Source organism: Acanthaster planci, linkage group LG02 (genome assembly GCF_054643075.1).
Source record: "Acanthaster planci isolate LZ-2023a linkage group LG02, COTS_SCS, whole genome shotgun sequence".
Taxonomy (NCBI): domain Eukaryota; kingdom Metazoa; phylum Echinodermata; class Asteroidea; order Valvatida; family Acanthasteridae; genus Acanthaster; species Acanthaster planci.
The window spans coordinates 1,199,574-1,224,760 of NC_141778.1; the positions used below are offsets into that span (position 1 = coordinate 1,199,574).

The 25,187-nt window shown below is 40.9% G+C and overlaps 3 protein-coding genes and 2 long non-coding RNA genes across 17 annotated transcripts in view; 3 read left to right on the forward strand and 2 right to left on the reverse strand.

Moving 5' to 3' along the window:
• LOC147799773 (uncharacterized) overlaps positions 1–2,695 on the forward strand; it is a 118,555-nt gene extending 115,860 nt beyond the window's left edge. Inside the window, exon 3 of the long non-coding RNA XR_015424384.1 lies at positions 2,530–2,695. This is a non-coding gene — a long non-coding RNA (uncharacterized LOC147799773). The remainder of the gene's footprint in view (positions 1–2,529) is intronic.
• On the forward strand, positions 15–2,110 carry LOC147799779 (uncharacterized). Its single transcript, XR_015424382.1, has 2 exons — positions 15–151; positions 439–2,110. It is a non-coding gene; the product is annotated as an uncharacterized LOC147799779 (long non-coding RNA).
• Positions 2,094–10,310, reverse strand: LOC147799780 (phospholipase ABHD3-like). 4 transcript variants are annotated; one of them, XM_087133170.1, is made up of 10 exons: positions 10,207–10,310; positions 7,418–7,616; positions 6,178–6,341; positions 5,669–5,787; positions 5,385–5,491; positions 5,065–5,177; positions 4,756–4,929; positions 4,172–4,220; positions 3,877–4,042; positions 2,094–3,674 (listed from the first exon to the last, which is right to left on the reverse strand). In XM_087133170.1, the coding sequence occupies exons 2-10, from the start codon at positions 7,523–7,525 to the stop codon at positions 3,487–3,489; spliced, it is 1,188 nt and encodes a 395-aa protein (XP_086989296.1). In that variant the 5' UTR covers positions 7,526–7,616; positions 10,207–10,310; the 3' UTR covers positions 2,094–3,486. The 4 variants fall into 4 exon arrangements, with proteins under 4 accessions (XP_086989296.1, XP_086989295.1, XP_086989297.1 ...); XM_087133169.1 differs by having other exon boundaries at positions 10,176–10,272; XM_087133171.1 differs by lacking the exon at positions 4,756–4,929 and having other exon boundaries at positions 10,176–10,272.
• A 578-nt stretch (positions 10,311–10,888) lies between these two features.
• LOC147799781 (proteasomal ubiquitin receptor ADRM1-like) lies at positions 10,889–18,459 on the forward strand. 2 transcript variants are annotated; one of them, XM_087133167.1, is made up of 10 exons: positions 10,889–11,204; positions 13,495–13,611; positions 14,058–14,205; positions 14,400–14,477; positions 14,667–14,757; positions 14,866–15,077; positions 15,496–15,546; positions 15,828–15,988; positions 16,297–16,399; positions 17,005–18,459. In XM_087133167.1, exons 1-10 carry the CDS (start codon positions 11,001–11,003, stop codon positions 17,106–17,108), a joined length of 1,269 nt encoding a protein of 422 aa, XP_086989293.1. In that variant the 5' UTR covers positions 10,889–11,000; the 3' UTR covers positions 17,109–18,459. The 2 variants fall into 2 exon arrangements, with proteins under 2 accessions (XP_086989293.1, XP_086989294.1); XM_087133168.1 differs by having other exon boundaries at positions 15,831–15,988.
• A 23-nt stretch (positions 18,460–18,482) lies between these two features.
• LOC147799782 (epidermal retinol dehydrogenase 2-like) lies at positions 18,483–25,176 on the reverse strand. 9 transcript variants are annotated; one of them, XM_087133184.1, is made up of 8 exons: positions 24,958–25,176; positions 23,717–23,878; positions 23,293–23,532; positions 22,518–22,657; positions 22,183–22,314; positions 20,014–20,258; positions 19,699–19,824; positions 18,483–19,344 (listed from the first exon to the last, which is right to left on the reverse strand). In XM_087133184.1, the coding sequence occupies exons 3-8, from the start codon at positions 23,468–23,470 to the stop codon at positions 19,251–19,253; spliced, it is 915 nt and encodes a 304-aa protein (XP_086989310.1). In that variant the 5' UTR covers positions 23,471–23,532; positions 23,717–23,878; positions 24,958–25,176; the 3' UTR covers positions 18,483–19,250. The 9 variants fall into 9 exon arrangements, with proteins under 9 accessions (XP_086989310.1, XP_086989311.1, XP_086989306.1 ...); XM_087133185.1 differs by having other exon boundaries at positions 24,928–25,176; XM_087133180.1 differs by lacking the exon at positions 24,958–25,176 and adding an exon at positions 24,605–24,921.
• Between the last annotated feature and the right edge of the window lie 11 nt (positions 25,177–25,187).

Here is a 25,187-nt window from a genome sequence, read left to right on the forward strand (position 1 = left end):
TGGTTTCACTGGTGTACGCTGTTATTTTCACACGTACTGTAAATGGACGGGAATTCATTATGCCGTTTACCAGCGAAAAATCATAGCGCGAAGGTCGAAGGGCGATCGATTCTTGTGTTGGATGTCGACGATTTTCGCTTGGCTATATAAGGTTTTGCGTCTGTGTGTTTTATTTCTAATTGTTTGCACAAGATTTAAGTTTTAGTAGTCACAAGTAAACTGCATGAACTATAGGCAGTCGGGAGGTTTTTGAAAGTAGGCCAAGGTTCGACCATGGTTCGACCTTGGTGCGATTGGCCTCCATTTTAGAAACAGCCGTCTGATATTTCAAAGTCCTTGTAAGTTGTACAGCATTATGTGTTTCAAGAGTGACAACGGCTGCTGCATGATATTACAGTTTTACTTTCTCCTAACTTAATTTTTACAAATTTTATTCAGAATGGACCCAGAAGACCCCAGGCAACAAGAAGACAGAGCCTTTCTCAGGGAACGATTTCTGAAAACCCTCTTTGCAATGTCTGGAAGAAAAGTAAACTTTGAGCTGCAAGAACGGACGTCAGTGCTGGCGGCATTTGGTACGTCTGATGTTGATGTTCTCCGCTTCCAGGTTACAAATTTGGAAACACCAATTGGAGTGCAGAGGCAGGCATTACTACGATGCTCAGATATTATCTCATTCACCTGTGAATTTGAGCAACAAGATTCATCGTAAACAAGTGCATTACCATTGTGACTGGATTGGGCAATTAGACAAAGGAAGCAGGAATGGATTGGCCAATCACAGTATATCAGTGATTCAGCATTCTGTCCCGTCACAGCACAGCAGGTGTTTCCAGTTCCTCCATCATTAGACATCTACTAGAATGGCCTCTGGCCCACTGTCAGCACCTCCAGAGGGCGCCACTTCATTATATTGAATGTCATCCTTGTTCAGTCTTGGAGGAACAGGGACCCTTTAGTTTCCATTTTCTCTTGCAACGGGAGAAAAAGGATACGGACGATTCACAATGCAGTGTGCTACCAAGGGGTTGTCATGGAAAGGCCTTTTGGCAGTGCATTATGGGATAAATAGTCAGCAAAGTCTCATTCGCTACCTGCAGTGTGTGCGAAAAACTTGAATGTTTTCCAAATGTTTATCTTGGTTGAGAATTCAAAATTGCTTATTGTGACTGGGTGATAGGTAGTCAAAATGGTGGTTTTGTGTGGTGCAGGGAACACCGCAATCAAACATCCCCAAATTATGTATGAAGTATGCTTAATCACAGCAGTGTGTCAAGCGTAAACTTGAAAAGTGGCCTGTCTGTAGCAGACTCTTGGTAGCACACTGTCTTGTGAATCGTTTGTATTAAAAATTGCCGACTAATATTTATCATGTATTTTTAGATAAAAGTTGTTAAAATATGACAGACAACAAATGTACTCACACAAATATCGTACACGTGGTTTTCCCTCTACACAGTCTGATTTTAATATATTAAATTTCTTTGGGAGTACAGTTGAATAATTAAACACTTCACTTTTAATGGTTATATTACACCACTTCATAAAATAAGTGTTTAAAAGAAACTATGCAGTTGATATTCAACTCAACTTTTTTGCTGCATTTTACTGTGTTACAACAATATGAACAATATCTAAATATGTGATTTCATTGGAAGTGAAAAGGTTTTTTTTTTAATTTTCAATTCTTAGAAAATATTGTCATCAAAGACTGAACCTGGGAGCTAGTTCGATGTCATACAAGCATCAAAACACTACAAACATCAACCCTTTAATATCACCCACTAACGTTTGGAAGGAATATTGGCCACTACTAATATCTGGGTTCCGACAGCCTGGAAAAGTCATGGAATTTTTCAAACGCTGTGTGATGTCTATTATCAGAAATAAGTGCATAAAATGCGTGATTTTATTTGCAACTTTAAAAATCCGAGGAGTTCAAAAAATTGCAATCCTTGGGTCATGGATTTTCATAATTTGGTCATGGAAAAGTCATGGAATTTAATTGTCCTTTAGGTGCAGGAACCCTGCAACATCCAAACAAGCAATTCAACATGAAAACAAAGTATACGGTGGAACTCAGTGCAAGAAAATATAGAAAAGTGTGACACACCTGTTGTTTCTTTAATGAGATCATGCTTTGGTTCATGAATATTGAAATATCTAAGTGCATAAAATCCTAAATGTAAATATATTTCCTTTTACCACAATGAAGAAGCTCGAAAGTCATTGCAATGTAAATTACATGTATATAGCTCTGCCACATGCACATATTCAAGTTGTCAACATCCTATTACATTGTTAATTAAGCAAGCTTTACTGGCTTTCTGAAAATAATGAAATCGCATAATACAATTGATGTAATTAGTAACTGTATAGTTTATCCTAAAGGCAGGGTAAATGGAGATGTGGTTTCTTCAGGAAGAGTACCATTAATTTTACAGCCTGTGCACAGCTGTGGTATAATTTGAATAAATCTTTCAGTCTGCAGTGTACTGTGAGAAGCTTGCATACTACGAGGCAGTCCAGGTATATTTCCCTGCCAGTATAAAACTGTGGTATGCAAACCTGACAGCTTGCATACTACGAGGCAGTCCAGGTATATTTCCCTGCCAGTATAAATCTTGTCATAAAATAATTTTCTACATTGCACAAACAAAATACAATTTAGAAAAATTTACAATATACCCCAAAATATTTAGTACTAGTTAAAGTTTGAATTATTATGAACTCACACAAGTTTAAAAACTAAAATACTCTCATTTCACACACCAGCTCTTACCTCAATACAAAAAAGTGCACTTCTTATAAATTCTTTTCAGACTAAAAGCAAATTGATTACAAAACCAAATGAGAAATCTTGGGAGGTACAGTTTCAACAATTTTTGTAGAAGTGATTCACGCAACTTCATCTAACTAAGCATCTAACTCATCTAAACCAGCACCACACACAAAGAGCTTGACTGGCATTTGTAGACAGAAGCTATACTCCCGTCCAAGTCCATTTGTAGACGGAAGCTATACTCCCGACCAAGTCCATTTGTAGACGGAAGCTATACTCCCGACCAAGTCCATTTGTAGACGGAAGCTATACTCCCGACCAAGTCCATTTGTAGACGGAAGCTATACTCCCGACCAAGTCCATTTGTAGACGGAAGCTATACTCCCGACCAAGTCCATTTGTAGACGGAAGCTATACTCCCGACCAAGTCCATTTGTAGACGGAAGCTATACTCCCGACCAAGTCTTTACACAGCATTTGGCAATTGAATGACCTAAATTTCCTCGAATTGTTGCTAAAGTGCTTTCAAATCAATCAAATATCCACTATGGGCTAACAGGGTGTCCCAAAGATACCCACACACCCCTTTTGGACGCAACCCTGGCCCCACCCACTTCTTTTCCCTCTACAATGCCACATGTCTAGCTGTGTAAGATCTCTGCTGGCTTGAAGTTCAACTTGCACCCTGAGATCCTTTCAAAAGCCTAGTCAGTCTTGGATAGAACTTCCGTCATTCCGTGCTGGAAGAATCCGTCTACAAACTGTTCAAACAGCCTAATCATGTAACCGTTACCTCGTGGAAAGAAACCCTCTGTGAACCCAACATGGCCGCCATGAGATGTCACCACCACGGCAATGTTACTCTGCTCTTTGGCATCACTTATGGGTATCGCTGAAAGTACCAAATAAAATAAAACTGTCATTTCAAAAAGCTCAAGAGACGGGTACCAATCACAAGCAAAATCAAATTATAACATGAAGAGTTGGTATCCAAACCAGCCATGCACAGCTTTCCTACAGGACAGTCACTTATTTGATATATGCCTCCTGCCCCAAAGGAAACTGGAAACCATCAGTAATTTCTAAAACCTTACTTTCTAATGGGGCGAATGGATCATCCCCTGCACTGAGGCACAGCGTTGGTATCCCAATATGATGAACCTTGGTATGTATTGATGCATCCTTGTAGTAATGGTCCACTGTCTCATAGCCAAACATTTTGGAAGTGAATCGCTCATCAAACTCCTTGATGGTTTGCGACTACAAACAAAAAAATGTTTATGGCAAACTTATTGTGACAATTCGTAGATGAATAATTGTATCCAATGAAGCTTGATTTCCACAATGATTGGGAATGTTGTATACGTAACACATGTTAAACCTCCTCACCTGCATGGCATGATCGATGTCGACATGTCCTTCAAACATCTGGACATTTCTGCATTAAATGAAAAAAATACTTCTTGGTTACAATAAGTTATGTTATCTTGAGCTGTAATTTTTTGTAAACTCTCTTAATTCTTGATACCTGTTTGCTTGAGGAATTTTCCTCAAACCCAAATCCTCCAACTAACTAAAACAGTACTTGAAAAGCAACCAGATGATCTGCCTGTCCCTAAGCAAGATAATTGACCACAATATGATATACAAACAATGTTTGATAGTTATTCACGAGTATCCAATCCAATTACATCTTTCACCTCCCAATATCTGACAGCTTGCTTGTCTGAAATGTTGAGTACCCCCCGGTTCTTTTCAAAACCACACATAGGCCTCCTCAGAATGAGATCCTTGCACAGTGCTACCGCAAACCTCTATACCTAATCTTGCTTCTCGTTAGGTGTTTCAGCAATTCAGTGTTCTTTCTTCATACATGTACGTATTGCTCTAGTACGTAAGCTTTAATGCACAGGTTTTGTCTCACCTTACCTGTCATGTGCTCTTGTTTTTATTGTGTGTTTGAGCACGCTCACCTGGCCAGAACATTGGTGAGTTCCTTGGCAAGGAACCGATTGAATAGGATAAAATTGACTGGTTTCTCTAGGGATTCTGTTGACAGCATGGTATTCCAGGCCACAGAAATCGTCATGGCAGCAACTAATGGGGTGTCCTCACCAACTTTAGCCAGGTAGTTGAACAAAATTATGCTGGGGGAAAAAACAAGAAAAAAGGACCACACAAAGATTTACCTCCAAGTTTGGCATTCCTTTCTATCACGTTTTGACTTCAACCCCATGGGAAACTTGTCATCCATTCCCAATTTTCCTAAATAAATTACTCACCCACCAATAGAGACTCCTACAGCTATGACAGGTGCATCTGGGTGGGAACTATGGATGCGTTTAATCACAAACTCAAGATCTTCTGTGTTTGCAGCACAGAACGTTCTTGGAGTCTAAGATTTTGAGAGAAAAAATTTCTTAAAATTAATTTTAAAAGCATTTCATCAAATGCAACACTTGGGTCTATCATTTCAAAATTAGCGATCTTTGTACCTAGCCTCTAATTGTTGTCTTTGGAACTTAAAAAAAGATTTATTTACCAAATATTTATCGAGTTTCAGGAAAACACTGGTATTCTAAAATTATAACGATGAACTCACCTTAATCTCAGCCCCTCCAAAACCTCGGTTGTTGAAGACAACACATCGATATCCATGTTTCTTTGCTGCTTTAATCATATTGACAGCATAGTGACTTTGACTTGATCCTGGAAAATAAAGATGGAAGAAATGGAACACATTTTAAAATCAGCAAATGCAATAATTGGTATGGATTGAATTGCTAAAAAATTTTCAATTTTTACTTTCAAATAAAAACGTAAATATTAATAAAGGCTTTAGATCACCTGTCTCGCTTTTTGGAACACTTAGAAACAGTTCCCTACCTGTTAAACCTGGAAGTAGAAGAACTGTTGGTCTGGTTGCATTGCTGTATCTGTTATCTTCGTCATTATCCATCCAATCTAGAACTATCTCCCCACCATCTGCCAATAATATCTTCTCACTTTGTAAAAAAAAAACCTTCCCTCAGTAATTTCTGGAAAACTTGGCAATGTAGATAGATTGATGTTAAAGAAAACTATCTCCAGTTTGAATCCAAATCCTGATCTGCTTCATAAACACTCAGATGTTTAATTATTCATGCGCCGTAAGATACATCCACAGCATTCTGAAACATAGTACCCAAATCAATCATCTCTGTGATTAAGTATTTCAGTTCACATCCTAACAAAGACCAGTATGTCCATGTATATGCATGTCAACAAATTGATCACTGTATATCAGTTTGTTGAAGAAAAAAGTCATACTACCGTAACATAGTGTAATAAAATGCACCTTTCATAAAGCTTTCATTTTTTGGAATCATTTTCTTAACTTGTTTTTTCAATTTTACCTTCTGTACTGCAAGGAGTTGAAGAATTTCATCAGTATAGGACCAATGGTCTGTAAGTGGTAGGTAAAGCACCACATGGTTGGCCTGAAGGGCTCCCTCAACATCGGAATGTGTCGTTGGATGAACTGCATAAACTTACCATCCTTACCAAATACCTGAGGTTTCTGTGCCAACCAAGACAGTAAGACTATATCAATTTCACTTCAACAAATTTTCGGCAACTAAAACAATCCCCCTTCAATGATTACTGCTTGTATGGAAATAAGGATGTTGGACCAAGCTGCTTGACTAGTCAAAGTCAATTCAGAAACTCCTGATGACTCCTAATGACTCCTGATGTTCTGTTATTACACAAGCCATAATGAGCGGCCGTGACTGTATTACTTGACAATGCCATAGATAACATGAGACAAGTTTGATCAAGGACCATAGTTAACCATAGCTTGACTAACCCTGATTGAATGCAGGCTAGTTGACAATGGTTGGACTAGTCAACTATTTGGGACCAGCCTATCAAGGTTGGTCGCATCATTGGTTACCATAAATCATTTTCAATAGCACAGTGCAGAGAGGGCCAGTTATAAGAAAAATGCCGGAAACTGTATCTCCTTCGGCCTAATGACCAGACAACGGTTGACTAAGGTCATTTGCACTTCAACTTCACTGCACATGCTCTGGGTACATCACAAATCAACCACTAGTTAACTAGTGGTCCTTGATCCAACATGCTCATGAATTTTGCATCACTTGTCAAGCCCCGTTCCATCAATCAACCAATCATAGTGCTTACTAGATAAGTCATCTGACTGTTAGTGACTAGCCCATGCATCAGGAATTGCAGGGAAAGAGGAATGGGTCTTTGGCCAAGTAAATAAAACTTGTAGTTTCTTGTTTATGTCAAGTTCCTTTTTCCAACCTGCCTCTTTTTTTCAGTCTTTCATTGTTAGAATTTAATTTATATTTTCACTTAATTTTACTTTTTCAGACATACTCAGCTATAAATGTAAGTTTAAAACCAATAAAATGGGGTACGAAATCTTGGAAAATCTGCTTTAAAAAAAAAGAAGAAAACACAAATAGCCATCTCATTTCTTAACTAAAATTGTTTTATTTTTTAAAATGCAGTCTTTCGCAGTCTTTGACAGATAAAACAGTAGAAGAGTTTTGAGAGTTTTCCCTAGTTTCTAGATAATAGTGTACATGTAGTTCTTTAGAGGCTGTCTGCTGAGTTTTTATTCACCTGCACAACTTTCGTGTAGTAATAGGCAACATAGACCCCAAGAGCTCCCAGCAGGACATAGGTTGATGAGTACTCTCGCAGTGTTGGAAGTACTGTGATGAAAGACATAGTAGATGATGCTGCCCTCTAGTGATGACCAACGTGTAACGGGTTGCTCAATGGATGTTGCAGATGAGATGAACATGGAACAATTGGTTTTCTGTGGAGAAAAAAGTTTACACCATTTATTTGGCACCCGTGGAGTTTTCAATTCCAGTGCCATCAAGTTGTAATTCCAAGTTTTCAACTTCCTGGTCTTGTAGTAGCATGTCCTTATTACCTGCATCCCTCGCGTCATTTCTACATTTTTCACCTGCGTGCATTGTAATAATGTTATTCTAACAAGTCAGCGAACCAAACATAGAAATATAATCTTTTCAAAATAACAGGAGACAGACACCTGGACTGAAAATGAAAACATAAGCACTTTTTGAGCTCTCTTTGTAGCTGATTGCTTCAGAAGGACTACGCAGAGGGAGATCTGCAAATAGTGAACATGTGATTGGTAAGTTGCATGGTCCAGTTAAATTTCAGAAAAGTAGAGGTGATCTTAGGCCATAACTCTGCCCAACAATACAGTGATGTACATGTAGATCTATTTAAAAGAACTGTATAAGCTATTTCTTCTGCCTCTGCTGACAACAGACTGGTTGCACATCTCCTTCTAGCCCCGTGAGTGTGGTCCCAAAAAAATCCTCATAGCACAGCAAGGTGAGTCCCCAGGCCACACTTGTGGAAGTTGTGGTTGTGGTGGTAATGTAATGAAACTGACAGAAACTTAGGCCTAGCCCCACATGCTAGAAATTATCCTTAACATAACCGTTACTCATAAACACAAGTAGTCCGACGAGTAACTTGGACCCTACAAATCGCCTTTTTTAACATTTGGACGTGGTCGGGCAATAGTAAGGTCCTATGGAACGCCAAAAAGGCAAAAACCCAGAGGCTACACATCAACTGTTCTGTTATATGGATCGATCGATTCACTACATTGATCGATCAGTCCCTACTTCAATCAATCACTCTTTAACATCGATTAATAGTTTTCTTTTGATTGATGAAAAAAAGAGCGAAGATGAAAGAACGATGGAGAGAGAGCAACGAAGGAAGATGGATGGAGAGGGGGTAATGGCGAAGGTCGATGAAATTACCGTACATCAATGCGAACAGTGCACAATTTTATGTGTGCACGTATGTGTATACACACGTACTGTTCCACCTCTGCATGTTAAGTTGGTTGGAGTGGAGTTTGGCCACTACCAAGAATCTTCTTTTGTGTTTTCTTACCAAGAAGTGTTTTTGTGGCTAAGAAAATAGCAAGGGAACCTAAATGGTTTGTGCAAGCAAAGTTCAAAGATTAATCAGTTGGTTTTTTATTGTTTTGAAAGAGTATGCGGGATCTTGCAAGGTTCATCGTTCCATGTGTTCCTTCCTCCATGATCGTTCCAAGAAGGTTGAATTAGAGTTTATAATGTTATAATCAATAGGGGAGGGAGAGAAGATTGGTCAATCAGCTGACCAGAGTTAATCTTTTATTTTCTTCTGTTTGATTTTATATACAGCTTTACCGATGAGGGCTCTGCTCGCCGATGAGTTTGAGTGTTTTGTAAAACTATAGTGTGATCAGCGTCAAAAATCTTGGTTGATGTCAGTTTTAATGCACTGGTGTGATACCAATATGTATGTGCACAGGTGAGCTTCTAGATAGTGCATACTGTACATTAAGTTTTCGTCAGTGTTATACGTAAGTGGGAAGTCAATACCGGTCTCTAGCAAGGCCACAATAACGGGTGGGTAACGCCTGTCAACACAGAAGGGTACAATACTCTTATCTGGTGCTAGGTGACACCAAGGCTCGCTTGTGTAACCCATCCTAAGCTGTGCAAAGTTGGTGGCTGTGACGAGATCGAAACTGTACACTGAACAATATGCTGCTCAAGAAACAGTCATCAGCGCGTGTGTGCCAACATGCTAGGCCAGTGCGCTGCGACGTCATCAACAGGACATCAACATAATTCAACCAAATCGCTAGTTGACGACAGATGGCATCTTCAAGCTCGTCGACAAGAGCATTTCCGATTTGAAGGGGAAATTTGTCTTTTCTTCCCATATCATATGTCTGTAAACCATATTATTATTGGAATCTCTGCTTCTCACTTAATCCATAGACGGACGCATAAGATATTTAAATTAGAGGACAGTTTTAGAGGTGAATTAGGAGGATTTTGACTCGGGGTACGAGCCATATTGAGTGAAATGAATTCTTAGATTCTTGACCGGACATCGCCGCAAGGCATCGTTATTCAAAATTAATGGAAGCAAACCAAAAGCATACGGAGCTGAGGTACTTGGACCTGGAGGTGGATTATAAGGTCTACTCCAAGTTACTCGAACTAAAAAGCAAGAAGCTACAGAATTAATTCTGGACCCATTGCAACTATCATGTTATGAGCTTTCCATTGATGCAGAACTTATGCGCATAATCTTTAAAATTACGTGAAAATAACTGTTGGACACCTGCACCTAGTGTGAGGGCCGTGCAAGTTGCACTGCAAGTTCTGAGTGATCATGTGAATGTGAGACGGCGAAATGAAAAAAGTGTTCAGGTCTATTTTTAATTCCAGTTTCTGCTTAATACTGCATGCTGAGCATCCAGGCTTGGCTCCCCAACCTAAGAGAAGTTCTCGGAGAAAGGAAGAAGGAAAATGAAAGTTCTTACTCGGTTTGACTATTTTACAATCGTCACAGACCTGGAAGTAAGTAGGCCTGGTCATGCTGTGCGCTCTGTCAATCGAATATGCCGCCCTCTATAATTTTCAGCCCGCAGACCACAGACGCCCGAGCCATCATGAAAATTTCACAAGGGTCCAGTCCACTAATTCAAGCCCCATTGAAAACAGTGTAAAATCAGCACCGTTCAGGGCCCAATAGCATGCACGCCAACATCCCTGAGATTTCTGAAACACAAATTAAATTCTTGTCTGGTCTCTAGTCTTTCAACTTCTTTTCAATTTCTTGTGGGTTAACCAATTACATTTTTAATTATTCCCACAAAACAAAATTACCCCCCAAAAAGTGATTTTTCCGAAGTCCGATTGCAGCCATTTTCCAAGTGGCAACCGTGAAATTTCTCAGGCCATTACGACCATTTTCAACCGTAGTTTTTAGCCATTCTGCTCTCATATGAAAGCGCAAAGACCTAGGGAGTTGATCCTGGCAAGGATTTACACAATCTCACCATTCATTTTCGGGGCCAAGCAATCTTCTTTTTTAAAAGATACTGGGGGGCACTTTTAATGCTAATGAGCTGGCCACAAATTCTCACTTGAATAAGTTTTATACCCCTTGGCTGCTGACTCGACTATATACTAGACGCTGTGGTCTTCGATTGTAGCGCCCTCTTAAATTTAAGAGGGCGCTACAATCGAAGACCACTGTATGTTTTTGCAGTGTAACGATCGTGCGTGGAGTACTTGCATGACATTCCTTACAAAGTTCGGAGTTAAAGTTTCCCTTTTGAGAAGCCGGTTTTCTAAGCCCTAAAATGTCTGGTGCTCTGTTTGGGAGCGCTGCTGCTGGGAGCCGCTCAAGTGGCAAGAATTTAGTGGAGTTTCGTGCTGGAAAAATGCAGTTGAAAGGCACAACAGTGACTCCGGACAAGCGAAAGGGGCTCTTGTACGTGCACCAATCCGACGACTCGTTGATGCATTTCTGTTGGAAGGACCGAGGTTCAGGCGTCGTTGAGGATGTAAGAAAACAAAAGTAAAACGGAAGAGAGTAGACATAAAGGCCGAGTTCGGGCGGCCTTTCTTGATATGGGTTTCTTGTTCTCGCGTTCAAAGGGCGGGAACACGACTCAAGAACACTGTTCTCGGAACAGGATCACACACCACCTCCTCGTTAGAGTTTTACTGGAACACTCGGAAAAACTCACGAGATTTTGATTTTTGAACAGCTGCAAAAAGGAGAGAGATGGTTTCCAAAGCCATAGACCATGTAGACAATGGGAAGTTTTGCAAAATTAACATTAATTATTTTCCGTAACACAGAAATGAATGTTCCTGCTTATATCGAAAAGAATTCAGCCCATCCAAACATTAACTCTCGAATAACGTAGCCTACATGGACGCTGCCATGTTGCATATTGCTTGTCACTAACTACCAGCAATAACCGGTTGTTTGTTCCCGGCAATCGTGAACATACGGTAACAAGCCGCCCGAACTCGGCCTGACTATAGTTGTACTTTACTGCACAAAATGAATTTCATAGGGATGCGGTTCAACAAATAACCAGTGACTGAGTGTGAGACTGGTCTGAAAAATCCTAAAATAAATTTCACTGCAGTGCTACCGTCATGACTAGCTCTACTGAGTAGAGCGTTAGTATTCCTCTTTGTATGATTTTGGACGGGATCGTCATACCAACGCTCCACGCCTGTACATAGAGTATGGTGACAACAGTTCTCAAAAATTCCAAAGACTCACCAAACATACCTTTTTCACCACTTACTGGCTTTCTGAAACGCCAAAGGAAAACTTTTGGGGCTTTAAGTGATACATGTATTTCCGACTTCAAAATCTGTCAAAATCTGACCGTTTATGCTCGACACACGCACAGCACTTAAACCGTCCTTAAACTCCAGTGTACCCACTTCAGCATTCACTGGTGGGAATTGGTAATTGCAGTTATGGTGGTATTAGGTTTGCTCACGTACAGGTATGGAAAGGAAAGAGGAATTTGCCATTCAAATCAAAAATGTTCTTGTTGGCTGAGTTTGAAGTCACAATCTTTTTACGTGTATCAATTCCAACTGTATGATGTTATGACAAGCCGGCCGAGCGGACCATTTGCAATAAGCATACACTGTCTGCACACGCATACTGGCATCTATTTCCCGAGCACTGCAGCGTCAGGTGTACAGGTCTGTGTATTCAAAGCTACCAAATGTTGTGCTGCTCAGAAAACAGTTGTTGGCAAGCAGGTGTAGACATCGCATGCTTATTATTAATGGTCCACTCGGCAGGCTTGTTGTGACTTCATCTTCAGGTATATTAACCCTAACCTTCCCCAACCACACAGAAGTAAACAGTAGTAAAGTGTTTCATTCTGTTGGAATAGGTCTGGTAGGCCCATAACAGCAGGCTTATGCATTGGGTTTGGCATACCTCAGAAAAACAAAGTCCAACAGCCTCTGTGCACAAAGTCCCACATGGGTGTTTAACTTTGTGTGAATGGGGAAGGTTAGGGCCAGCAACCCTTGGGGGGTTAGGGTGAACTCATGGTTTGAATCACTACATGAAGAAAATGGCAACTTTAAGTTTGGTTGGCAAGAGCGTTTCCAGCTTGAACAGGAAATTTCTCCTTTCTTCTCCTATGTGACTAAACCTTACCAACATGATTGGAATCTCTGATTCCCACTAAATCCTAAGAGGGGTACATTAGACCATATCAGGACTGTTTTGGAGGTGAATTCTGAGGATTTTGAACTCGGGTATGACAGTGTTCAAGCTATTTTGAGTGAAATCAATTATTTGAAGGGAAAGCCTACAGTGTATGAAGGGTACTTGGACTCTACTATCGTCGACTATGTCGAAATGTTAAAAGATGCGATTCGTATCTAGTTCAAGTTACTCAGACTGGCTTTCAGCTAGATGGCCATTCATTCATTTATTATATTTATTCTGTCGGCATTTTGAAATACAGAAAATCGTTCTCCCCCGGGCAAGATATAAAAACATTAAACCACACAAAAGCACTCAGATATTAACAAAAATATCAAGACACTAAAAGACGAAAAACTTATACAGAGTCATTGTAATTGTGCTATTTTAAATCCAATTCCTCCAGATAACATGCCCTGCTGTGTCGTGGACACGGTTGGAGCAGTTGTAACAGGCCAACGTGTACATGTACATGTATAAATGCAATGGCTGGCTGTCATGGTATAATGATGCTGTCTGCCACATCAGAGCTAGGAATGAATACCAGTAAGCTGAGCTTCAGATCTCAGTCACAGTGTTCTTGTCATTTGTTCTAGGACCTGATCATCTTTCCTGACGACTGCGAATTCAAATCTGTCCCACAATGCACTACAGGGCGTGTCTACATCCTCAAGTTCAAGTCCTCCTCTAGGAAGTTCTTCTTTTGGATGCAGGTAGGATTATCCTCAAATGTCACTTAACCCCTTCGCTCCGAGAGACGTCGACAGCCGTGGCTTTGTGTGAGGATTAGTGCAAAGTGCACACACACTCTAACATCATGCACCTGTGGTTTCAATGTGGACCTGCTGATGGACAAGGCTTTGCATACTGGGCATACCGCAGCCCAGCAGTCGCAGTCAAAAGAATCCTGGCGTGAAGGGGTTAAGAAACAAAGCCCTTTCCAAATTGTGCAATTTCTCCCTTTTCTATCAAGTTTAACAGCCTTTCCGTTTCGACTTTGTCATGAAACAATGGAAAAAATCAATTATTACCTTTATGTTTTTGATCACACATGTACTTAATCAACCAGCAATTAATTCGAGGAGGTGCTATTTTTTTTTACCTAGTTTCTTACTGTGAAAACCATTATTCCTAAATCTTTGAAGTTATCATTTTCCAGGAACCTAAGAAAGACAAAGATGATGAGCACTGCAAGAAAGTGAATGAGATGTTGAACAACCCCCCAGCCCCAGGTTCTAGTGGGGGAGGGGGACGATCAGGTGCCGGGGGCCTGCCCCCAGAGTTGGCAGGACTAGGAGCTTCCCTAGGTAAGAGATTCCATTGGTTTATAAGGCATGTAGTATCCGAGAAAGATTGTCATTATTGTCATTACTAGACCCATTTTGTCAGATAGATTTGGTCACAAACTTACATTTTTAAACCACCAGTGATGAATTGACAAGCAGGCACACATTCTACGGAAATAATTGTGATACCCATTGCATTGGCCTTCTGTTTTCAGGTGAGGGTGGTTTACAGAATGTCCTTGGCAACATGGACCAACAACAATTGATGCAGCTACTGAACAGCGGCAGCTTAGGTCAGTATGACAGTGCAGGGTCAAAGGTCAACCTGTTCTTGAAGCATTCTTCAAATCTTGAACTGTGTCCATCGGGAAAGTAAAACAAAATAGTTGGTTAAACAAACAGAATTGCAGGTTGCTTTCTTGATTGTTTGTCCCTCTTTTCTTTGTTTGGTTCACCTATTCAGTTGTCCTGTTGTTTTGTAGGTGGCATGGGAGGTATGGGTGGACTTGGAGGTCTTGGTGGCTTGATTGGAGCTGGCCGTCCATCTAGCTCCCAATCGTCATCATCTGCTGCGTAAGTCGGTGGTTTAGTTCTAGCTTCCACTAACCTCAATGCACATAGGATTTGGCACTGCTCGATCCAAGTTTAACGATATCCATTGTTTCTGTTCATGTCTTTTAGGCCATCTCGTGCACAGTCTACCCCAGCTGTCCATGCCCAGGAAACCACGTCCAACAGTAGCCAGCCTCGCCCAGCAACCACCACTACCCAACCACAAGCCAGCACCACCAGCACTGTGACCCCTTCAACTACTGCTGCTGCTACGACGGCAACGCAGCAAAATCCGGCCATTCAACTGAGTGATTTGCAGAGTATTCTCAGCACCATGAATAGTAAGTGCTGGCCAAGAATAGTGACCTTTTGGTGAAAAGTTGGGGATGTAAAATGTAAACAATATGGATTGGCATTGAGGGCATCCGTGCACTAGTGGTCATCTTATAAGACCCCAAGCACCATTGACCTTCCAAATATTGACCTTCCGTTGGAAGGTCAGACTTAAATTATGAAATAATGACTGAAAGTGAGGGTAGCAGTGCGCTCTTCATGTTGTGCACTTCATAATATCCCAAATACCCTGGACAGAAAGTACAGACAGTGGCTATTTAGAAGCAGTGCTTATGTTGAATATTACTCCCACAAATAGCACAGGTTCTGTAGATGACTTAACGCAGTTTATGAAACGTAGTGTGTAAAAGTACATGCATGTTTTGATAGTAGCCTTGTCATAATTCTTCCTCTCTCTGATTCTAGTTCCAAATCCTTCTGGGGCAGCCAAGGCAGAGGCACCAGCCCAACAACCTGGTCAGTGCAAAATCTAAGAAATGGTTTATTAAAGTACTCAGTATTCGTGTCAAACCTGTTTCCTCCTTCGTCAAACTTTGGAAAGTCCTAAGGAAAGACACACTGGTGAGGTCAAAGGCCATGATAAGGCTTAATGTGATTTGTGGGTGTAACCTGAAAGTTCCACTTGTCTTAAAATCCAAGAGAAGTGTAACAACTTGGCTTTGATAAAACAAAGATAGTTTCCACAAAAGACTTTATTCAGTGATTGTTTTCCTGTCCTCATCCACTCACCATCACAGCAGTAGACTTGAGCAAGGTCTTGACCTCTGAGGCCATGGCACCAATCCTGGCCAAGCCTGAGTTACAGCAGAAGTTGATTCCATTCTTGCCTGAGGGAGAGTCCTTGCCCAAGGACCCGGAGCAGTTGCGACTTACTCTGCAGTCTCCTCAGTTCAAACAGGTTAGCAAGTTGTCGCTGATTGGTCGTTCTGCTGTTACAGCAATGTTTTTATACTCGTTATTGGTGCAGTTATGGTTTGATTTTGTTTTCTAATAGTTTTTCTTACAGACAAGCTGTGTTGTACTCGGAGTGACCCTCATTAATTTTTCTGTAAAGTGTAAACATACCACATGCACTTCAACTTACTAAGGATATAACGTCAACGGCGTTTAACCTTTTTGTTCTGTGGAGCCCTTTTTTGGAGCCAAAAAGTTCTGCAGGCATCCTCTTCTGCCTGGGTCTCCAAAATCTCTTTTTTCCTTCCTCAGGCCCTGAACATGTTTACTGCCGCCTTCCAGTCTGGTCAGCTGGGACCATTGATGGGACAGTTTGGGTTGGGTCCAGAGGCCACCGAGGCAGCCAACAAGGGGGGTGAGTAGGCATATCACAGCCGCTGACTGAAAGATCTTTTCTGAAGTCTTTGGAAAGCTCCGTCTTGTAGTCAGTAACTTGAGCTGGGGCATCAGATCTAACTAGTGACATGGGAGTTTCTACAATATATTTCTTTGCATCCAATACACATTGATCCAGCTTTGCCCCCCCTCCTTTCAATACAGCCCCCCCCCACCACCAGTGAATGATATTTTCTTCTCACCCACTATCCCAATTGTTCAGCAAAACTTACTCAAGCTTTCCAAGTACATGAATGCACCAAGGGCACATACATAACCAAGTTTTCAGGGAGGTGCTCAAAATTGTTTTCGGGGGATGGAGTCAGAAATGTGAAAATATTTTCATGTAACTTTTTATGGCCTTTCTGAAAGGTGAGGTTACATTCCGGGGTTTTTACAAACTGTTGGAAAGGAAAGAAATTGTAATTAATCAAAACATTGCCTTTTTCTCATTACTTTTAAAAAACATCTTCTCTGGCTCCTGGGCATGACCCCGCCCCCCCAAAAAAACAAATTCCCCCCTGGTATCAACCCACAAGAAATCAAAACCTTCGGTTTATTTCTGTCACCTGTTACCTAACACAGACTTGGAGGCATTTGGTGAAGCTCTCCAGAAAATGACAGGAGGAGACAAAGCCAAGAAAGAGGACAAACCAGGAGATGATGAAGAAGGAATGCACCTTGACTAACAACATCCCAAGAATTGTCTCCAGAACCGTCCTCATCTTAGACTTCTTCAAAATATGCATAAGACACAATATTATATTCACAGCCGTTGAATTTAAAACTTTAATAGTCGTGCATTGGTTACAAATGGAGCACCAAGAGTTCTATGGATCCACTGTGTAATACAGAGAACTTTGAAAAATATTTTAACAGAGTTACAGAAGGAAAAATGTGAGTTAATAAGCTTACACAAAGTTAAATTGCTTTGGCCTTTTTTTCACTTCAACTTTTTTTCGAAATCTTCCGGTGAATTATGCATGTTGTTTCTTTTAACAGCAAAAGTTATACTTTGACAAATTGTTTCATACTTTTGCTTGGTGTTACTACAGAAATAGCAATATGATTTTGTCCGTGGTCAAGTTTAGAAACAAACTTTGGAAATAAATACTGTTTTAACCCTTAAAGAGCTGGGATTGCTCAACCATCTCAGATGTGACATGCCTGATAATTCTGAAACTTAGCATACATATAAAGGCTTTCAATTTAATATGACATAGGATTTTGATGTTTAATATAATCATTTGAAGTTCATGGCCTCATTTTGTCGGCTTGCGACACGTCAAAAGGAAAAGTATGGATTTTTTGCTGGCCTGTCTCCGAGCAATGCACGTTGCACAAGAACAGCATGTTTACAGAATTGGTGCCCAAACGACTGTTATTGAAAGGCTCGGTGAGTGAAACGCATGCACTGCCACAATACTGGAGAAAATGTCGAGCATACCACCTTCCCCGGTTCTTTCAGCATTACCCTTAAATGTAATTACAGTCGGCTCTTGTAATAACAAAGTTGCAGGGACCAGACAGATTTCTTTGTTATAACCAGGACCTTGTTATAAGAGAAGTGGAAAAACAAAGAAAAGTGTAAGCATTCAAGAAAGTAGGATTCTCAAAATCTGTTCTCTACAACAATATTTGGCTACAAAAGTCTTCTTTACAACAAGAGTCGACTATACCTTCCAATTTTCAAGAGGTTGAGAGTAGTGATGTTTCTTTGTAGGTCCTTTATCATGTAGCTTGACATTTGAAAACATACTGTTTCAAATGATTTCTTTGCTTAAAGAAGACAGACAGCCACAACATTAGAACCAGAGAAAAATAGAGCAGCGAGTGGGATTTGAACCTTTGAACTCTGAATATTCAGCCCAGCGCTAGTTTAGCGGCCTTGTAGTTCATGTCTCGTGGGGGTGGCTTGAAAGCCTTATCTGGAACCTTTCCTGGAACTCATTGTTTCAGTCAAGAAACACCAGCATAGATTTCTTTTAGGAAAATGTACATGAGGCATTAAAATACTGATCTTTGTTTGAAAACACAAAACATTTGCACTTCATTCATTGCACTGTTGTTCATTATTGCAGATTTTAATAAAATGAAAAAACAAAACCAAAATAAGTTAACTATTTTCAAATAGTAAACCCTGACAAGGCTAACTTATCGAGATAACATTTTAGAATAATTTAATTTTGTGTACATGTATTTAACACCATGATTTCACTACACCCATGTTGTTTACAACCACCAGTCATTGCCTTCTGAGAGTTCTGAGAAAACTTGTGTTTGGCATGGGAAGCTAACCCACGGCCAATTGCTCGAGACAAGATGTGGGTGGGGTTGGCAGGGCACTACCATCAGCATCCCAGAGCGACCAGCAAGTTGATGGGGCCAAGCTGGGGAGGAAGAGGGCGGTGGGCAGGGAACAAGTTACATCCCTTTCTTAAATTGGGTTGCTGAGATAGAGACAACAAACCCACTAGCCTCCATGATGGATTGGGAAGATTGGAATTGCCAGAGTAGATACCAAAGGCAGCTGACAACTTGTGTGCTTAGAAATATTTTCTCTTGAAAAACCTTGAGAAAATGTTCCTCAAACATCGACTCGGTGAAGGGCTAAATTTTATCAAATGCTACCAACCAACAATCTGACCAACAATGACAAGGTGCATATTCCCATTAAATATAGACACACTGAATTCTTTTGGACAATTAGTGCTGATTACAATTAAATTTTAACTTTAGTTAAGCACACTGGATAAATACTTGATACCAGATATCAAGATTAAATGAACTGTTTCATTTACTTAGCACAAGGCAACATGATTCTGTGTTATTCACTTGGTCTTGTTTCTGCCAATGAACTTGTCCATAGATTTCCACACGTTGAAGAACTTCTCAATGACAATAAAGGAGTTGTCAGGAAGCCAACTGAAATGATAAAAACAGAAACTCCCAAGTTGGATTTGTTTGACATGGCAGATTCGGTAACTTGGACTTTGACCTCAACAAGCGAAACCTTGGACATCAAGTGTAACTTGATGAATCTTACCCTGCACACAAGGACTTGGGCACAAGGGTTAGAGAACTTGAAAGTCAGTTATGTGAGGACCTGAAAACACTCCTGTGAGGACTTGAGAACCAGTCTTGTAAGGACTTCAAAAAGAAACATCTTGACTACTTCAAGGCCAGCCTTATGACGACTTAAAGCCTTGTGAAGACAAGAAAATCCCATGTGTGTGAGGTTGTGGCTTATCAAAAACCAATATTGCTGTAAGCACTTACGACTTCAGGTTGATAAGCAGGTACATGGTTCGCGGCATGAATAGTGCCTGCTGATTGGTCTGCACAGCATGCAAGATCCGATCGGCAACATACTCTGGAGCAAGGCCTTGCAACAAGATGTCATGGCTGTCAAAAAGGAACAAGAATACTTCCAAATCCTATTCTCCCTGAAGAACTGTCCATCTGAAAGCATGCCCTACAGATCTGGCGTACAGGAATGAAATTTATAACCCTTACTCATGCATCTCCTTTCTTACATGGATATTGGTCGGAAGCGGGAATGCATCTTTAATATCTACAAGAGGTTGAACTCACTTGATAGCCACACCGGAGAACATGCCTGTGTGGATGAGGTACGGATTAACGATGGTGAACTTGACTTTGTCAGCTCCAGCCACCAGAACCTCTCTCTCCACGGATTCATGGATTCCCTTTGCAGCTGCTTTGCTTGCACAGTAATCGGCCATCTTGGGCAGACCAACGTAGGCCATGATGCTGGCTATGGTCACTACATGGCCATGGTTGCATTTGATCATATCCGGCAGAAAAGCTTTAAGAGTCTGGATTGGAAAAGTTCTCATGGTTAATTTCAGGCGTATTTTTTTCTCAGAACATCCAAAACATATTAATAATTAATCATTAACAGAACAAATCAAAATATCAAATATTTACATGAAAAACATGAGTAAAACAAACAATTATACCATTTCTGACCCAAATTCACAGATGTGCACTGTTGTTCAGCCTGAAGTAACAATATGACACTGACCCTGACATGTGCCATTGAGTTTATGGCCATTGTTCTAGTCCATACTGACCCAGACATGTGCCATTGAGTTTATGGCCATTGTTCTAGTCCATACTGACCCAGACATGTGCCATTGAGTTTATAGCCATTGCTCTAGTCCATACTGACCCAGGCATGTGCCATTGAGTTTATGGCCATTGTTCTAGTCCATACTGACCCAGACATGTGCCATTGAGTTTATGGCCATTGTTCTAGTCCATACTGACCCAGACATGTGCCATTGAGTTTATGGCCATTGTTCTAGTCCATACTGACCCAGACATGTGCCATTGAGTTTATGGCCATTGTTCTAGTCCACACTGACCCTGACATGTGCCATTGAGTTTATGGCCATTGTTCTAGTCCACACTGACCCTGACATGTGCCATTGAGTTTATAGCCATTGTTCTAGTCCATACTGACCCAGACATGTGCCATTGAGTTTATGGCCATTGTTCTAGTCCACACTGACCCAGACATGTGCCATTGAGTTTATGGCCATTGTTCTAGTCCACACTGACCCTGACATGTGCCATTGAGTTTATAGCCATTGTTCTAGTCCATACTGACCCAGACATGTGCCATTGAGTTTATGGCCATTGTTCTAGTCCATACTGACCCAGACATGTGCCATTGAGTTTATGGCCATTGTTCTAGTCCACACTGACCCAGACATGTGCCATTGAGTTTATAGCCATTTTTCTAGTCCATACTGACCCGGACATGTGCCATTGAGTTTATAGCCATTGTTCTAGTCCACACTGACCCAGACATGTGCCATTGAGTTTATAGCCATTGTTCTAGTCCATACTGACCCAGACATGTGCCATTGAGTTTATAGCCATTGTTCTAGTCCATACTGACCCAGACATGTGCCATTGAGTTTATGGCCATTGTTCTAGTCCATACTGACCCAGACATGTGCCATTGAGTTTATAGCCATTGTTCTAGTCCATACTGACCCAGACATGTGCCATTGAGTTTATGGCCATTGTTCTAGTCCACACTGACCCTGACATGTGCCATTGAGTTTATGGCCATTGTTCTAGTCCATACTGACCCAGACATGTGCCATTGAGTTTATAGCCATTTTTCTAGTCCATACTGACCCAGACATGTGCCATTGAGTTTATAGCCATTGTTCTAGTCCACACTGACCCAGACATGTGCCATTGAGTTTATAGCCATTGTTCTAGTCCATACTGACCCAGACATGTGCCATTGAGTTTATAGCCATTGCTCTAGTCCATACTGACCCAGGCATGTGCCATTGAGTTTATGGCCATTGTTCTAGTCCATACTGACCCAGACATGTGCCATTGAGTTTATGGCCATTGTTCTAGTCCATACTGACCCGGACATGTGCCATTGAGTTTATAGCCATTTTTCTAGTCCATACTGACCCAGACATGTGCCATTGAGTTTATGGCCATTGTTCTTGTCCACACTGACCCAGACATGTGCCATTGAGTTTATGGCCATTGCTCTAGTCCATACTGACCCAGGCATGTGCCATTGAGTTTATGGCCATTGTTCTAGTCCATACTGACCCAGACATGTGCCATTGAGTTTATGGCCATTGTTCTAGTCCATACTGACCCAGGCATGTGCCATTGAGTTTATGGCCATTTTTCTAGTCCATACTGACCCAGACATGTGCCATTGAGTTTATAGCCATTGTTCTAGTCCACACTGACCCAGACATGTGCCATTGAGTTTATGGCCATTGTTCTTGTCCATTCTTGTTCAGTCAAGTCCAAGAGAGTGCGACCAGTGACAATGCCAGCATTGTTGACGAGAATGGACACTTCACCAACATCCTGCTTGACCTGTAAAAGGAAAACAAGACATGAAAGCTATCATGCAATACCAAGTAACAAAGAACAACCACTTTCAAATCAACAACTACCAAACTTCCTATGTCACACAAATTCTCAAAATACCCTTTCCACGGAAAAAACACCCCTTCTCTATACATCCTACTTCAAGCAGGCAATAAAGATATGTGCGCTGCCCACTTTCTTGGACTGACCTTAGCTGCAGCTTGACTGACTGCCGCCATCTTGGAGACATCCACTGTGTAGGCATGGGCATTTCCTCCCGCCTCCTTGATCATTTTGGCCGTCTCCTCATTGCCTTTCTGATTGATGTCCCACAAAACCAAGTTACACCCTGAAATCATGCCATGACAAGCTCACATTTCAATAACACACTGTCCAGACGGGAAAAGTTCTGAAGTTACTTCCTTAAGAAAAAGCTTTCAGATATAATTCTAGAAACTGATCACTGAAGATGTGGTTCAATATGACGAATGTGCAATAGTTAGAACTTGGCACCACATTATCTCAAAGTAAATTCCACTTATTCATTGATATCAAACAACACCATGTTATTAGATTATCCCAAGGGGAGGGTATTGAACAGTTTTGGACGGTGGGCTTTCTGTGCGGCAGCTCCCTCTTTATATTCTTTGCCAGTGACGATCCGTCAAATTTTGTCACCGACACATTTTAAGATTCAAGTAAAAACATATTCATTTTGAGCTACCTTAGGAAACTAGTTGCACCCTGGGCTGATTAAGTTCTAAGTGTTTTATTAATTTATTTATTGTATTTTACTTGCATAATGTAACATTTATTTAATTAGTGAGAGCATTTGAACATAATTATGGCATTTGCGCACTATAAATTATTATTAATACTATTCTGAAGTTCACAATGGACATTTGTTGCAGCTAAATGAGATGATATTACAATTCAACTAGGGAAACTGAAGTTAAGGTTGCACTGATTAGGATTCTGTCATACCTTTGAGAGCAAACCTAACAGCCATGAGCCGTCCAATACCACTACCGGCTCCTGTCATCAGCACCGTCTCACCATCTAGAGACTTTGGACGAGATGGCAGTAGCCACTTGATCCAAGACCACACCAGCAGAGTGAGGACCTTGATGGTCATCCATAGCACATCAATGACAATTTTCATGATGAAGATGATGTTATGAGGACGTCAGCACCAGTTCAATTCAAGATGTTCTTCAATGAATTCTGCAGCATGAAATACATGTACAATAAATGACAATGTTCTCATACCGACCATACAATAAGTAGCAATCAGAACTACTCAGAGGCTGAGGGAAGTAACAAGCCCTTTCTGGAGTAGCCTAAATGTATTTAAATACTTTTAAACAAATGATATTCATCATATTTGAAGTAACTGATCTTCACTTACCTATGTCCCACAAAAGATGAGTTAGGCTTAAGTTACTCAGGCTTCACGTAGTCAACTTCAAGTTGTACTTTGACCGTAGGCATACACAGCTCCAGTCCCTACGTGTAGGCCTATCATGCGATGGATGATAGCACTGCCCAGCCTAACTACCAGCTATGATAACTGGAATTTGAAGTATATAACTACCAGTACAATATAAATGGATCAATCGTGCTCCATGGATCAAATAAGATTACTATAATCTTTCGTTTGCGCAACATTCACAAAGAGGTTTCTCCTCTGTTAGGCCTATGACAGCCATCAGAAAGTGATAATATTAACATGTCCTACAAAATGAATTTTAGCTAGAAAATTCTCTGGCATCTCTAGTAAAACACTAGGGTTTTTTAGACAAGTCTCATAAGTCTTGTACTAGAAAGGCATTGTGGGAAGGAAAAAGGAGCAAACAAAGCCTCTTTTTTTTCATCCACAAAAGGCACAATGCCTTTCTAGCTTCGTACAAAATCCACGGACGTATATGAAAAAAATCTGGACTATAAGATATAAAGAATATAAAGTTGCCCGGCAATGCCCACCTTTGTTCTCTCTGGCGTCAATAGACGCGAGTCAACCCGTGCATTTGTTTTCGGCTCGGTAAAATGGCCGCTGGTTGGCTTCTATTTCAACGGTGTTGCAAGTCCAGGTTTTTTTTTTATATACGACCGTGACAAAATCACCCATGTGGTAATAACTAGCGCGCGGAGTCAGAGGCACAAGTGTTGTCCGTTTATGGAACTATTACCCTCCCAATGTGTCTCGAAGCCTAGACATACTATGTGGCTTTATTTTGGCCACTTGAATCTCAAGATAAATTTGACTTTTTGAAAGGAAACTGCAGAAAAATCTCACCATGAAGGCTGAGACGTGATCGCCGTATGTATAATGATGCTACATTGCTAGATTTGTACGAGCATCTAATTCTAAAGTGAAACCATCACATGCCGGAATCGAAAGTAAAGATTATAATTGTTAGCTAGCCGGCCCCAACGCCGCGCGGCTTGCCAGCTGTACGCTGAGGCTAGAGCGCCAAAGCATGGTACTCCGAGTCGACTTCGTCTCAGCTCAGATATCTCCAAAATCAGTCCTGGAATGTAGGCCTCATCCTCGACCGTAGGCCTCAAGCTTTCGTACTAAATTTAAGCACTGTGAAATCTTGCGTTTTTGCGTCTTACTTGATATTTTTGTGGCATTATAGGGCTTACTGTAGGGTTAACAAAATAACAGTCAGTTGCTAATAAAACGGATGAAGCATCAATCATGCCAATGGAGATCAGGGGATGAAGATCATGAGATTTGAAGCTTTTCATGAAGGAGGTAGCACTATTAAACTGGTTATGTTTGCTGAAGCACCATGGATTTTTCCACCGGTTCTTTTCAGAACCCCACATACTCAAAACGATGATGTACATGTACATGTATAGAGACCGCAAAC